The sequence below is a fragment of the Anolis carolinensis genome, chromosome 3 (genome assembly GCF_035594765.1).
Source record: "Anolis carolinensis isolate JA03-04 chromosome 3, rAnoCar3.1.pri, whole genome shotgun sequence".
NCBI lineage: Eukaryota > Metazoa > Chordata > Lepidosauria > Squamata > Dactyloidae > Anolis > Anolis carolinensis.
Genome location: NC_085843.1, coordinates 119,847,190 through 119,860,819, shown reverse-complemented (window position 1 = coordinate 119,860,819; position 13,630 = coordinate 119,847,190). Strand labels below are relative to the sequence as shown.

At 49.7% G+C, this 13,630-nt stretch overlaps 1 protein-coding gene across 1 annotated transcript; it reads left to right on the top strand.

Moving 5' to 3' along the window:
• The first annotated feature begins 1,029 nt into the window (after positions 1–1,029).
• On the top strand, positions 1,030–4,207 carry sox1 (SRY-box transcription factor 1). The gene has a single exon (XM_062975445.1). The coding sequence runs from the start codon at positions 1,594–1,596 to the stop codon at positions 2,782–2,784; it is 1,191 nt and encodes a 396-aa protein (XP_062831515.1). The 5' UTR covers positions 1,030–1,593; the 3' UTR covers positions 2,785–4,207.
• Positions 4,208–13,630: the final 9,423 nt, after the last annotated feature.

Below are 13,630 nucleotides of genomic sequence, written 5' to 3'. Positions count from 1 at the left end.
AAACGACACAGAGAAAAAGTTTCTTTCAGAGAGGAAGGCAAGATCCAATTTAGACCCAAACACCAGGAGTTTCGAGGCGAAAACTCTTTTCTGGATTTCCAAACAAACCCGACCGCGAACTCTCTCTCTCTCTCTCTCTCTCTCACGCACACTTTCCCAAACCGCTTTGGAGTTGTGCGCGCGTGCGTGATTCCGCGCGTGGCTTCCGCGTGAAAACCCCATTCCCGGCTGGAAAGAGGAAAGAAAGGACCCCCGAGTTCTCCTTTTGGAGCTTTCTGGCATCCCATCTCCGCGAGATGCCGGCCGTGGTTGTTGTTGTTGTTGCCCTGGTTGTTTTCCAAGGGGTTGTGACCCCTTCCGGGGCCCCTCCTTCCCTCTGCCCCCCACCCACCCCATTTCCGCGCCCTCCTCCCCCCACTTCCTTTCAGCAGAGTTTGTACTTCTCACCTCCGGACGTCACTCCTCCCGCGCGAGATGCAAATAATCCCCTCGCCGGCGCGCTCCGATTGGACAACGGAGAACTCGTTTAATCATTTAATCCGGGTTCAGCGCGCGGTGTATGGCTGCTGGGCTCTTCTCCGGCTGTGTTTCTTTCTCTCCGGATTCCTCCCGGGCTCTGAGAAAGAGAGAGAGAGAGAGAGAGGAGGGAAACCACAGAGAGAGAACAAATTGCGGTGCAAGTTCTGCCTGGAGGCGCTCCGCTCCCTCTCCCTCCCTCCTCGCTCTTTTCTTCCTTCCTTCCTTCTTTCCTTTCTTTCTCACACGCTCCTCTCCCTCCGTCTCTCCCCCTCCCCTCGGTCATTTAATTACTCCCCTCCTAAACACGGAGGTGGGAAAGGGGGAGGGGGAATTTCCTGTCTCTCCCCCCCCCTCTCTCTCCCTCGCTCGCTCTGTGTTCAATTGGGACCGGCGGATGCGAGTCACACATCTCTCTCTCTCTCTCTCTCTCTCTCTCTCTCTGGAAGTGAGCAGAAGGGGGGCCACATTAGATCACTTCGGCAGCATCAGCGAGGAGGAGGAGGAGGAGGAGGAGGAGGAGGAGGAGGGGAGTCCTGCCTCTGTGAGTGTGTGTTTGTGGCAAAGCGCTGAGAAGCATCGGATGCGCGCACACCACACTCAGTGCCAAAGTGGAGCAGCTAGACTTTTCTCTCCCCCTCTCTCTCTCGCGCTCTCTCTCTCTCTTCCTCCCCCTCCATCTCCCCCTTTCCTCCCCCACCCCCTCTTCACCCCCTCCCTCCCTCCGCTTTGGCTTTCCTTCTTCTCCAGCTCTCTCTCCGGCTTGCACCTGTTTGAGTCGCTTTTGAATCCGGCTCACCTCCAGCTCCAGCGTTTCCAGCCATTGAAGGCGAGAAAGTTTTCCAGTCTTCTTTTTTTGTTTCGCTTTGGAGGGAGCGGACATTTTGGAGGGGGACTCCTTCCCCTTTGAACCCACCCACCCAGCCCATCACGAGCTCCTCGGTCCTTCCTTTCCTCCTCGCCGTCGCTTGAGCCTCGCCGTCTCCTTTCCAGACCAGGTCGTCGTCGTCCTCCTCGTCGCCCTCGCGGGCTCTTTCTCCTGATCGCCTCCGCTCTATGTTTTGACACCCAGCAGCCATGTATAGCATGATGATGGAGACGGACTTGCACTCGCCCGGCGGAGCCCAAGTGGCGACCAGTTTGTCGGGCCAAGCCGGAGCCGGTGGAGGAGGAGGCGGCGGCGGAGGAGGAGGCGGCGGCGGCGGCCCCAAAGCCAACCAAGACCGGGTCAAGCGCCCCATGAACGCCTTCATGGTGTGGTCGCGGGGCCAGCGTCGGAAGATGGCGCAGGAGAACCCCAAGATGCACAACTCGGAGATCTCCAAGCGGCTGGGCGCGGAGTGGAAGGTCATGTCCGAGGCGGAGAAGCGGCCCTTCATCGACGAGGCCAAGCGCCTGCGGGCGCTGCACATGAAGGAGCACCCGGATTATAAATACCGGCCGCGGAGGAAGACCAAGACCCTGCTGAAGAAGGACAAGTACTCGCTGGCTGGGGGGCTGCTGGGCGCGGGCGGGCCCGGAGGCGGCGGAGGAGGCGTCGGAGGGGGCCCTCCCGTGGGCCTGGGCGTGGGCCTCAGCCCCGGCGGAGTGGGGCAGCGCTTAGAGAGCCCCGGCGGCGGCGGCGGAGGAGGAGGCGGAGGCTACCCGCACATGAACGGCTGGGCCAACGGCGCCTACCCGGGCTCGGTGGCCGTTGCGGCGATGATGCAGGAGGCGCAGCTCGCCTACAGCCAGCACCCGGGCGCCGGGGGAGGCGGAGGAGGCGGCGGCGGCGGCGGGCACCCGCACTCACACCATCCGCACCACCCGCACAATCCGCAGCCCATGCACCGCTACGACATGGGCACCCTCCAGTACAGCCCGCTGCCCAGCTCGCAGGGCTACATGAGCGCCTCGCCCGCCGCCTACGGGGGCCTCTCCTACGGGGCCCAGGGACACCAGAACTCGGCGGTGGCGGCGGCGGCGGCGGCTGCGGCGGCGGCAGCCTCTTCCGGGGCCCTGGGCGCCTTGGGCTCTCTAGTCAAGGCCGAGCCCAGCGTCAGCCCGCCCGCCGGAGCCGCCCACGCGCGGGCCCCTTGCCCCGGGGACCTGCGGGAGATGATCAGTATGTACTTGCCCGGAGGCGGAGGAGGAGGGGAAGGTGGGGACCCCGCGGTGGTGGCTGCGGCGGCGGCAGCGGCGGCGCAGAGCCGCCTCCACTCGTTGCCCCAACACTACCAGGGCGCCAGCACGGGGGTCAACGGCACCGTGCCCTTGACGCACATCTAAGGGCGGCGGACTCGCGGACGGGCCCACGCGCGTCCCCACACCCACGCGTGCCTCCAAACCCACGCGTGGCGCCGTCCCCAGCCTTCGCCATGCTCTTGGCGCGCCTCTGTGGCCGGCCGACCTAGAGATGGACTGATGGGACCCTTCCACGCGTGTCTCCAAACACACGCGTGTCGCCGTCCCCAGCCCTCGTGGTGTTTTTGGCGCGCCTCTGTGGCCGGCCGACCTATAGATTGACCGAGGGGACCCTCCCACGCGTGTCCGCAGACCCCACGCGTTTCCCCGTCTCCAGCTTTCGCCGTGTTCTTGGCGCGCTCCTGAGGCCGGCCGACCTATAGATGAACCGACGGGACCCTCCCTCGCCGTCCCCAGCCTCACGCGCCCATCGACCCACGGACCACGCGAGAGACGCTGAGGGGATGGAAAAGACGGACGGACGCTCTCTCTCTCTCCGTGGGCCCCCCACCCACTCACACACTCCCACTCGTGTCCCTCCACCGCCCTCTCCCTTGTTTCCCTTTCCTTTTGTACAGAATCCCGGAGCACCACAAAGAGAGAAATGTTTTGATGGCGTTGTAATAATAATAATAATATTAATAATAATAACTATGATTATAACAAATATTCATATTGCTGAGGGTAATGACAAGAGAAAGTAACCCAGTGCTGTAATGCTTGCACACAAATAGACTGTCCTCCAGTCCTCCTTCCTCTATCCCTAAAGAAGTAGTTTCTGGAACTAGAAGGGGGATTATTCTCATGCGAATAATTCCTTTTCCCTTCCGTTGTCGCCGTTTTTCAGGCACCTGTGTTTCAACGGAGGGTTTGGGGAGGATTTTGTACAGTATTTATCATTCACTCAGAAGCCAGGTTGGTTTGTTTTTTAATTTGATAAAGGAATGGGGTGGGGAGGATACAAAAGAAGGAGGAAAGAGGAAGAAATAGGACAAGAATTAATAATGATTCCGAGGTTTAGGCGATGCCAACTTTTCTGCCACCTGGGGAGCGTTAACTGCTCACCCTTCGGACCATTTCTTGTGAAGACTTTTTATTGCCTAATTGAAGTAAAGCTAGTGCAACCGTTTATTTCACAAGTACCAAGGATGCAAATCCAAAATTACTTTAATTTCTTTTTTTGTAGTTCCTATGACGCGGGGTTATTTTTTTGTTTTGTTTTATTTATAAAGCTTTTCTGAGGTCAGCAACAATATTCTGGATTTTGTAAATGTTTATTATGTCCGCATTCCCCCCCCCCCCCTTTTTTATTTTTGTTAACTTCTTTGTATTTTTTTTCTTGTACATGCATTGTGGGATAATTTTAATTAATTTTAGGCGTTACAAGGGAATTCAGAAATGTGTATATAGTTTACTAAAAAGCATTTCCTCTGAAAAAAAGGAGAACAAATAAAAAATATAAAGACGAGTTCCATTCTGAGTTAAATCAATGTCAAAAGGGAAACTGGAAACAGGAAATCCAAAACGTACTAATTCATGGCATGCCTTAAAACTAGCAATGGGAAGGTGGGTTGCTGTGAGTTTTCCGGGCTGTATGGTTATATTCCAGAAGCATTCTCTCCTTGCGTTTCGCCCACATTTATGGCAGGCATCCTCAGGAGTTGTGAGGTATATTGGAAACTAGGCAAGAGGGGTTTATATATATCTGTGGAAGGTCTAGAGTGGGAGAAAGAACTCTTGTCTGTTGGAGGCAAGTGTGAATGGGAAGGTGATTAGAATGTATAAAGATACAGTAGAGTCTCACTTATCCAACATAAAAGGGCCGGCAGAATGTTGGATAAGCGAATATGTTGGATAATAAGGAGGCATTAAGGAAAAGCCTATTAAACATCAAATTAGGTTTTGATTTTACAAATGAAGCACCAAAACATCATGTTAGACAACAAATTTCGCAGAAAAAGTAGTTCAATACGCAGTAATGCTATGTAGTAATTACTGTATTTATGAATTTAGCACCAAAATATCACGATATATTGAAAACTTTGACTACAAAAATGCGTTGGATAATCCAGAACATTGGATAAGCGAATGTTGGATAAGTGAGACTCTACTGTAACGGGAAACAACAACAGTAAGAAAAATAACAGAACGAAAACAAAAGAAAAATAAATTCCAACTTGGGTTTTAGAATTCTCAAAAAAAAAAAAACCCAGAAAGGGAAGAAAGGTGTTTTAAAAAAAAAAAAAAAAGGTGTGGTTTTTGGATATTATTTTAATATCTGTTGAGTATTTTTAAGGAAGGTGATCTATTAAAATAATTTCCATAGTATTCATTGCTTATTTTGTTTTTTTCCTCTCACTGGTCTGCCTAAACAGGGGAGGTTTTGACATGCTAAGTTTTGGGTCTTGGGGAAGAGCAGGAATTTGAAATAAGCTGTCGAAGGCTTTCATGGGTTGCTGTGAGATTTCTGGGCTGTATGGTGAAGTTCTAGAAGCATTCTTTCCTAACGTTTCGCCCACATCTAAGGTAGGCATCCTCAGAGGTTGTGAGGTCTGTTGGAAAGTAGGCAAGAGAGGTTTATATATTTGTGGAAAGTTCAAGATGGGAGAAACTGTTGGAGGCAAGTGTGAATGTTGCAATTAATCACCTTGATTAGCCTTGCAGCTTCGAAGCCTGGCTGATTTCTGCCTGGGGAAACCATGAAAATGAACAAAACCTGGCTACTTGTATTTTTAAAAAACACTCTAAAATCAGGACAGTAAATAAGAACAACATTCTGCAAACAGGGGAATTCCAGACAGGAAACAATCAGGGCCAGCTAACACATCCCAAGAAAGGATTCCCCCAGGCAGGAAGCAGCCAGGCTTTGAAACTACAAGGCTAATCAAGGTGATTAATTGAAACGTTCACACTTGCCTCCAACAGACAAGAGTTCTTTCTCCCACCCTGAATCTTCTACAAATATATAAACCCTACTTGCTTAGTTTCCAACAGACCTCACAACCTCTGAGAGTGCCTACCATAGATTTGAATGAAACGTCAGGAGAGAATGCTTCTGGAACATGGCCATACAGCCCGAAAAACTCACAGCAAGGCAGGTCATGAAATCCTTCGACAACACAATGGTGTAGTTTTTGGATATTATTTTAATATCTGTTGAGTATTGTTAAGGAAGGTGACCTATTAAAATACTTTCCATCCTATCTATTGCTTACTTTGTTTTTTCCTCTAAGTGGCCTGCCTAAACAGGGAGTGTTTTGACATGCTAAGTTTTGGGTCCTGAGGAAGTACAGGAATGTGAAAGGAGTCAGGACAAGTCTCTCCCCCGCCGTTTCCCCAAGGACAGTTATAGTGCCGCCACCACTGGTCCCATCGTGTCTAGGCAGAAGCTATTATGGTGATGAATAGTGATTGGATTTAAACACAACGGAAAGCAGGTGCGTTGTTGTCGTTTTAGGTTTAAAATATGTTTCATCCGGAAGACTGGGTCACTGAAATAAGTGCGTGCATTTGTACGAATGCTCTGATATTGTTTAATACTTTGGCATTGGATTTAGGAACCGCTTCCTCCTTTGTTTGGTTCTGATGTTCAGTTTCCAAAGGCAAAAGTTGTGTCTGTCTCAATCCTGGCCCCGCTTTTTAAAAAACGCATTAGCATTTCATGAAAAGTCGTTGAGGGAAAAGAGGGTTCTTAAAAAGAGTGGGAGGAACCCCCGGAGGTCTGGAAGGGGGTAAAGGGTTCAACCCAAGGATTAATGGCTTCCCTTCTATTGTTTGTATCAGTTGCGGAAACCGCGGAGCCCGGATTCGCCACCTTTGGGTCCCTGGGAAGACTCGAGACGGCGGCTCCCGAGTCCAAGCGCGGGCGGAGGAGGAGGAGAGGCGCCGCTCCCTTCCCTTCTCCAAACCCATAAGCCAAGAAGTAAGTCCCTCAACTTTCCGCGGCTCTTATGACGAAGTAAAAGAGCGGTCAAAGATGTACCCATAAGGCCCCTTTCCACGCTGCTGAATCAAATCTCACATTATCTGCGTTGAACTGGGATATATGGCAGTATGGACTCAGATAACCCAGTTCAAAGCAGACATTGTGGGATGTTCTGCCATGATATTCTGCGTTATACGGCTGTGTGGAAGGGCCAAGTTCGCTCGAAAGGGTTAGAAATATCCCAACTTATCCCTATCGATCTGAATAGCTCGTTCTTAGAAGTACTTGCAAACCTGAGTGGTTGTTGTTGGGTTTTTTTGTTTTGGCAAAAAAATTAGAAACTATCCCCTTCCCCCTTACGATACTATTTGGGCGTTTCGCCCCCTCCCCCCTATTTTCTCAGTCAGATCTCTAAAAGCTGAGGATATTCAGAGGACAGCAATCGATCTCGGTTGGCCAGATCGGGATCTTCAATCCGACCTTGAGAAGAATAAGTTTCTGTATCTCAGCAAGGCAAAGGAGGCTGGCTTTTGTGAGTCTTCCGAAAAGTGATAGAATTTTTTTTCGTGTGGCTTCTGGTTTGAGAGAATTGGCCGTCTGCAAGGACGTGATCCAGGGGACACCCGGATGTTTGATGCTTTATCATCCTGTATTGGCTTCTCTTATGTCAGCTGGAGCTGACGGATGCGAGCTCCCCCAGCTCCCCCAATTCGAACCTCCGACCTTTTCGGTCAGCAGTCCTGCCGGCACAGGGGTTTAACCCATTGCGTCATGGGGATCCATAGAAAGCAATGAAATACCATGAATACACCTGTGCGTTCAGTAGCTATTAATGTGTTTGTACACATACATTAATTAAATACACGCACGATGATATTAATATATGTGTGTTCAGGTATATGACCCCGCCGGCACACACAAAATGTCCTTCTCGGTGTGCTTATGGCCTCTTCTACAATGCCATATAACATCCAGATTATCCGCTTGGAACTGGATTATATGGCAGTGTATACTCAGATAATCCAATTCAAAGCAGATAATGTGAATTATCTGATTTGATGATCTGGATCATATGGCAGTGTAGAAGGAGCTTATATGAATGATCTTAGCTAAAAGATGTCAGTCTGATAGGGAGGAAAGTTGGGCATATGTAATAAATAAACCACCAAGCCTGCAAATAATATTAAGAGCTTTTCCTGAGAGAGGCAAGAAAGGAGAGAAAGGGTGGAGGAGGAAGGGGCTCCCAATAGAGGCCTCCTGGGTTGCAGAGGGCCCTTCCACACAGCCCTATAACCCAGAATGTCAAGGCAATATCTGCTTGGAACTGGGTTATCTGAGTCAAGTTCAAAGCAGAAAATGTGGGATTTTATTCAGCTTTGTGGAAGGGGACAGAGTCTGCCTCGAGTTTGGGAAGAAGTCCTCTTTCTAGTTATTTTTTTCTTGTAGCGTATTATCCATAGTGACCCTTCTAAAACATGCCGGTTAATATCCCAGATCAAACGGGTGGGGGAAAATACTTTCATCTGTTGCCGTTTTTGTTGTTATTCCCAGTCGGGGCAAAGTTGACACAGGGCGCCCTGCTTTCGTTGGGAAAGAGGAGAGCGTCATTTGTCGCCTTGTATCCTCTCCTCTCCCAGAAACCAGAAGGAAGCAATCGCGTCCCTTCTCTCTTGTTGGTTTGGCTCCACGTTTGGGGAGGAAAGCGGTTGGTTTGGGGTTGGCCAGGCTTGGCGCTCCCTTTTATCTTTCCCGAAGAGGCCGATAATAACCTTCATAAAACCTTGACCAAACGAGAGGCAATAATAACGTGTTTTAAAAAAGATAGACGTATAGGTTTCTTTTTTTAAAAAAGTAACAACTACATAAATTATGAAAATTTTATTTCTATCTGAATGATTTGACGTGCGCTACTAATTCTGTTGTGGAATCTGAAACCGTTAGGCTCAAAAATAACCCTCAGTTGGGGTTTTTCCACCATAAATATAGCAGAGTACCAGAAGGAAACTTCATAACCAGCAGAAACTTACCTGTGGTGAGCTAGTATTCCTCAGGATGGCACAGGATTGCACTTTAGGTTCAAAAACATTTATTGAAGTAAAAGAAATACATTCTTGATAGAAAAGGTCTTGGAGCTAATTAGCTGACTAAATCTCATCTGCTTTTCTTTCTACCTATGAGGATGCACATTTTGCTCTCTCTCTAGGCAAAATGTAGCTGCATTTATCCTTTTGCCTCCTTTAGAAGATGAAACTTAGTAAGCTAGTTCAAGCCAAGACCTTTTCTATCAAGATTGTATCTCTTTTACTTCAGTGAATATTTTTGAACCTAAAGTTCTGACTTTGCGATCCTAAACCATCCTAAGGAATAAAAGCTTATCCCAGCTCACCACACCCCCTAAGTTTCTGCTGGTTATAAAGTTTACTTCTGATACTATGCGCTATACTTATGGTGGAATCACCCCAACTGAGGGTTATGTTGAGCCTAACAGCTCAGATTCTTCAACAAATTCCCGTTTCAAGGGAGAGTTGTGTCTGACTGTTTTTCCTCACGAGGTATGGGATTGTTCCCCTTCGGAACCGGGACCGAGGAGGGTTGTTGTTACATTGGAAATGACTGAAGTATGTGTGTGTGTGTGTGGGGGGGGTGTCGGTGGGGATCAAGTGGAGTAAGGATGGATGGAAGGAAGGAAGAAGCCAGCTTTGATGGCGGTTGGTTGCTCACTGTTGTGTTTGGAAAGCACAGCCAGAGTCCCCGAGGTCAAAGCCCCCACCCAAATGGGGGGGAAGAGAGGCAAAGGGCGAGGCGTTGGGCCTCAGGGACACCCTGATGGGTCACTGTGGGCCTCTCCGCTGTTTTCGCGGGACGCGGGCGTGAGGGTCGAGAGTGCGTTTGCTGTGGAGGGAGGCCTGGCAGGCACCATCCATGGAGGAGGATCTATCTGGTCTCCTTCCCAGCGCCCCTGGGCTCTTTTTCAAGGCGGGGAGAAAGGGGAGGTCCGGGAGGACATGGGCCGCTGCCCTCTCCTCTCTGAGCCAAGTGGCCGCAGAGGGAGGGAGGGAGGGAGGGAGGGAGGGAGGAAAGAGGGAGGAGGGGCCCGTGGGATCTGCTCAGGGAACCGTGAAGAGCCTCCCGGCCAAGGCCTCGCGGGACAATGGAGCGCCCGGGGAGGGGGGAAAGGGGGCGGCGATAGGCCTGCCCTTTGCCAGCCCCCAAAAAAGAGGGAGAAGGGAGCTTCTGCGCCCAGAGAAAGCCCGTGGGCCTCCTCCGCCGCCCCTGCCTCCTCCTTCTCTGCCGGGAAGTCTACACTGACCCTTTCCTGAAGCTCGAAGCTCGCTTCAAACTGCAGTGGCCAGGCAACAAACTCCCACAAAAGAAAGAACGCCCTTAATGTGCTTCAGTGCTCTGTGGTTTGTGTGCTATCCCGATTCAGACTATAGACCGGTTCCAGAATTTCCTATGTACCCTGATTCCCATAAAATAAGACATAGCAGGATTTCTCAGCATTTGCGCAAACAGGCACAGAGGGAGACATAGAAAGTAAAAGTGAAAGTCTCAGTGAAGTGAGGAACAGGATGCTCTGCTTTAGGGATTGTGCGTCCTCAGGGGGAAGAAGTAAAGCTGTGGCTGCCTTTGACTCAGCATTGTGGGTCTCCCTCCCCCAGCAACACCAGCAACAGTCTGTGGGTCTCTCTCACCCCCACAAACACCAGTAAAGCTGCTGCTCCTCAGCACTGACCAGAAACAGTCTGTGGGTCTCTCTCGACCCACACTAACACCAGGGGATGGGGGGAAAGCTTCAGCAAGCAGTCCGCTCCTGAGCCCAGAGAGATCATTCCATACATGCAGATTGTTGTAATATACTTAATCCAAATACATATACCCTGAAAATGAGTCACAATGTGTCTTCTTGAGGAAAAATAAATATAAGGTAATGTTATTTTCGGGGAAACACGTACTGATCTACACAGCGGAACGGCATTGAATGGTGTGTAGATGGGGCCCATGTTGGAAGAAAGTGGTGCATTTTTCCTTTCTGATGCCTGCCAAGTCCTCTATGGTGAGCGAGGACTTTCTCCGCTCCCATCTGCCTGTCTTACCAAGAGCCAGTCCTCCCGGATTCTCTTTCTCCCCGTTCACTCCCTTCGTGTTTCCCCCACTCTTCCCATCCCCCCTTCCTCTGCACTGTCCTTCTCCCCCAGCTCTTGTTCTTCTCCCCTTCCATAATCGCTGGTGTTTTTAAGGGCCCTTCCACACAGTCATATAGCCCAGAATATCAAGGCGGATGATCCACAAAATCTGCTTTGAACTAGTCCACACTGCCATATAATCCAGTTTTTTTGTAGATTTTATTCAGCTGTATAGAAGGGATCCAAATCATCTATGCCCTTGTCTTTATTAATCTCTATTTTCCACCCCAGAAATACCTTCTGGGCCAGGAAGTATTACTTGGGAAAACTCTTCCTAAAAATAGGGTTTTCTTCCCTTCCTGATTCCAGGATGAAATCCCAGGACAGGTTGTGAAGAGTTTCGCCTCTAGGCCACAATCCTATACAGAGCCACTCTTTGAGCTCAACTGCGCTTGATTGGAAAAAAAATCTCGCTCAAAACCAACCTGCTGTTTCTAAGCTACCTTATGAACCTCTTCCCTTTCGCTTTTCATGAGAGCCATCCCTGTTACCCATCTAACTCCACATTTGCTTTACCTTAGTGGTTCCTAACCTGTGGTCCCTGGACCACCAGAGGTCCCGCAAGGCCTACTTCTACTACGAATAATAACACTTTCTTGGTGTCTTCGTTTTTAGGAGGGTTATTTGGGGTGCTGATTCAGAAAATTGCATTGGATAGACCACATCAGCTCTAGATTATTAAATATGGTTTTCTGTGGGCGAGCACTGGATGGCATATGTTCTGTATCAGAAACTAGAGCTAATGTGGTCTATCCAATGCAATTTCCTCAATCAGCACCCCAAATAACCAAACCGAATCCTTTTGGTACTAATGTTGGAGAGTGGTCCCTGGTCAAGTGGTCCTTGGTAAAAAAAAAGAAAAAGAAAAAGAAAAGAAAAATTAGGAACCACTGCTCTACCTCAACTATAGGTTTTCCTGAGTCTCAAAACACTTTGCTCCTCTTCCACTCCGCCTCTGGTTTGCTATTGTTGTTTTCATTTTAAGAAACTTCCAGTCCACGTCATGGGAAAAGCAATGCAATGGGGTACTCAAATTTGCCTTAACTCAACCCAGCCCCATTGCTTTTGATGGCCTTTGCGTCGGAATGATCCGGTCGCCTTTTTCTGTTTATGCCCCGTTGAATGTTAGGCGCCACTTTGTGCTCCCCCTCCGCCCCCACCGCTATAATTCACTCCCCGCCTTCCCATCACAGGCCCAGGCAACTCCGAATTCATTCCCCACCAGCTGCTGTTTGAAAGGCCTTTTCTCTTCTCGCCTTGACACCGTGGAGAACCTAGGCCGGGTTTCTGCTCAGCTGCTTCTTCGAGCCTACAGGCCAACGCTGGCCCTCCCTGACATTGCCAAGTCTTCCTGTTTAGCCTTCTTTCTCTGCTTTTTATTCTCCTGCTCCTCATCCTTCCTTCTTCTCTTCCTCCTCCTCTTCTTTCCTTCTTCCTCTTCTTCCTCCTCTTGTTATGATATGCACTATCTCTCGATACCTCCTTCTCCTTCTTCCTCGTCTTTCCTTTCCTCCCCTTCTCCTTCCTATTCATCTTTTCCCTTCCTCTTCTTCCTGCTTCCTCTTCGTCTTTTCCCCTTCCTGGGCTTCCTTTTCCCTCCTCTTCCTCTTCTTATGAATTGTCTTCCAATACTTCCTCCTCCTTTCTTCTTCTCTTTCTTCATTCTCCTCCGTCTTTCCTCTTCTCCCCTTCCTCTTTCACCCCTTTTGTGTTTCATCCCTGAACCGCACAAGTCTCTTGTGTCATCAAGTTTCCAGTCCTCAATGAGTAGCTAGTCTAGAGACAGGGCTGAACTGAGGGATTCCTTTCCCCACATTCAATGCATGTTTCCCAAAAAGGCACTGTCTTTCCTCTTCCTGTCAGCCACAGTCTCCCCCTTTGATGAGGTAGCAATGGCATTCTGAGGGAAATTCCTCTAAGTTTTTTTGCCCTGGGATAGCTATGTGGCCAATCGAAATTTTTCCTGCTCCCTATGAGGATGCACATTTTGCTCCTCTCTAGGCAAAACGTAGCTGCACTGACTTTTTACCCTGAGATTTAGGAAGCTAGTTCGCTCCAAGACCCTTTTCTATGAAGCATGTATTTCTTTTATAAATATTTTTGAACCTAAAGTTCTGACTCTGCAATCCTAAACTATTCTGAAGAATAGACGCTTATGTAAGTTTCTGCTGGTTATGATTTACTTCTGTACTCTGATATATTTATGGTGGAATCACTCCAACTGAGGGTTATTTTTGAGCCTAACAGCTCACCTTCCCCAACATCCCCTCTCCATATTCTCCTTTCTCCTCTCTTTCCTCTTCCTCCCCTTCCTGTGCTTCTTCCTCCCTCTTTCTTCCTCTTCCTCCTTTTCCTCTCTTGTAAGGCCGTCCCCATCTTTCCCCTGGATGATTTGCTTCCTCTTCCTTCGCTTTGGGGCCGATGGGGAGAGAAAAAGGAAGGGGGCGGGGGAGGCGACGGAGCGGAGCGAAAGGGAGAGAGGCGAGTGCGGGAGGCCAGAGTGTGTTTGGAGAGCGCGGGATTAAGCCGGGAGGAGAGCCCTGACCCTGGGATCAGCGGCTAGTCAAACCTATTTACAATCACTCAGTAGCAAAGCGAGAGAGAGAGAAGAGGAGGAGGAGGGAGAAACCCGTTGATGGCTCCCGCTGTTGCGAGCGGCCTGCCGGGCAACAAGTGAAACCAGAGCAGGACTGGAGCTGGAGGGAGAGGCTTAGCATACGTATATGGGGTGCAGCCACACTGTAGAATGGATGCAGTTTGACACCACTTTAACCTCCCG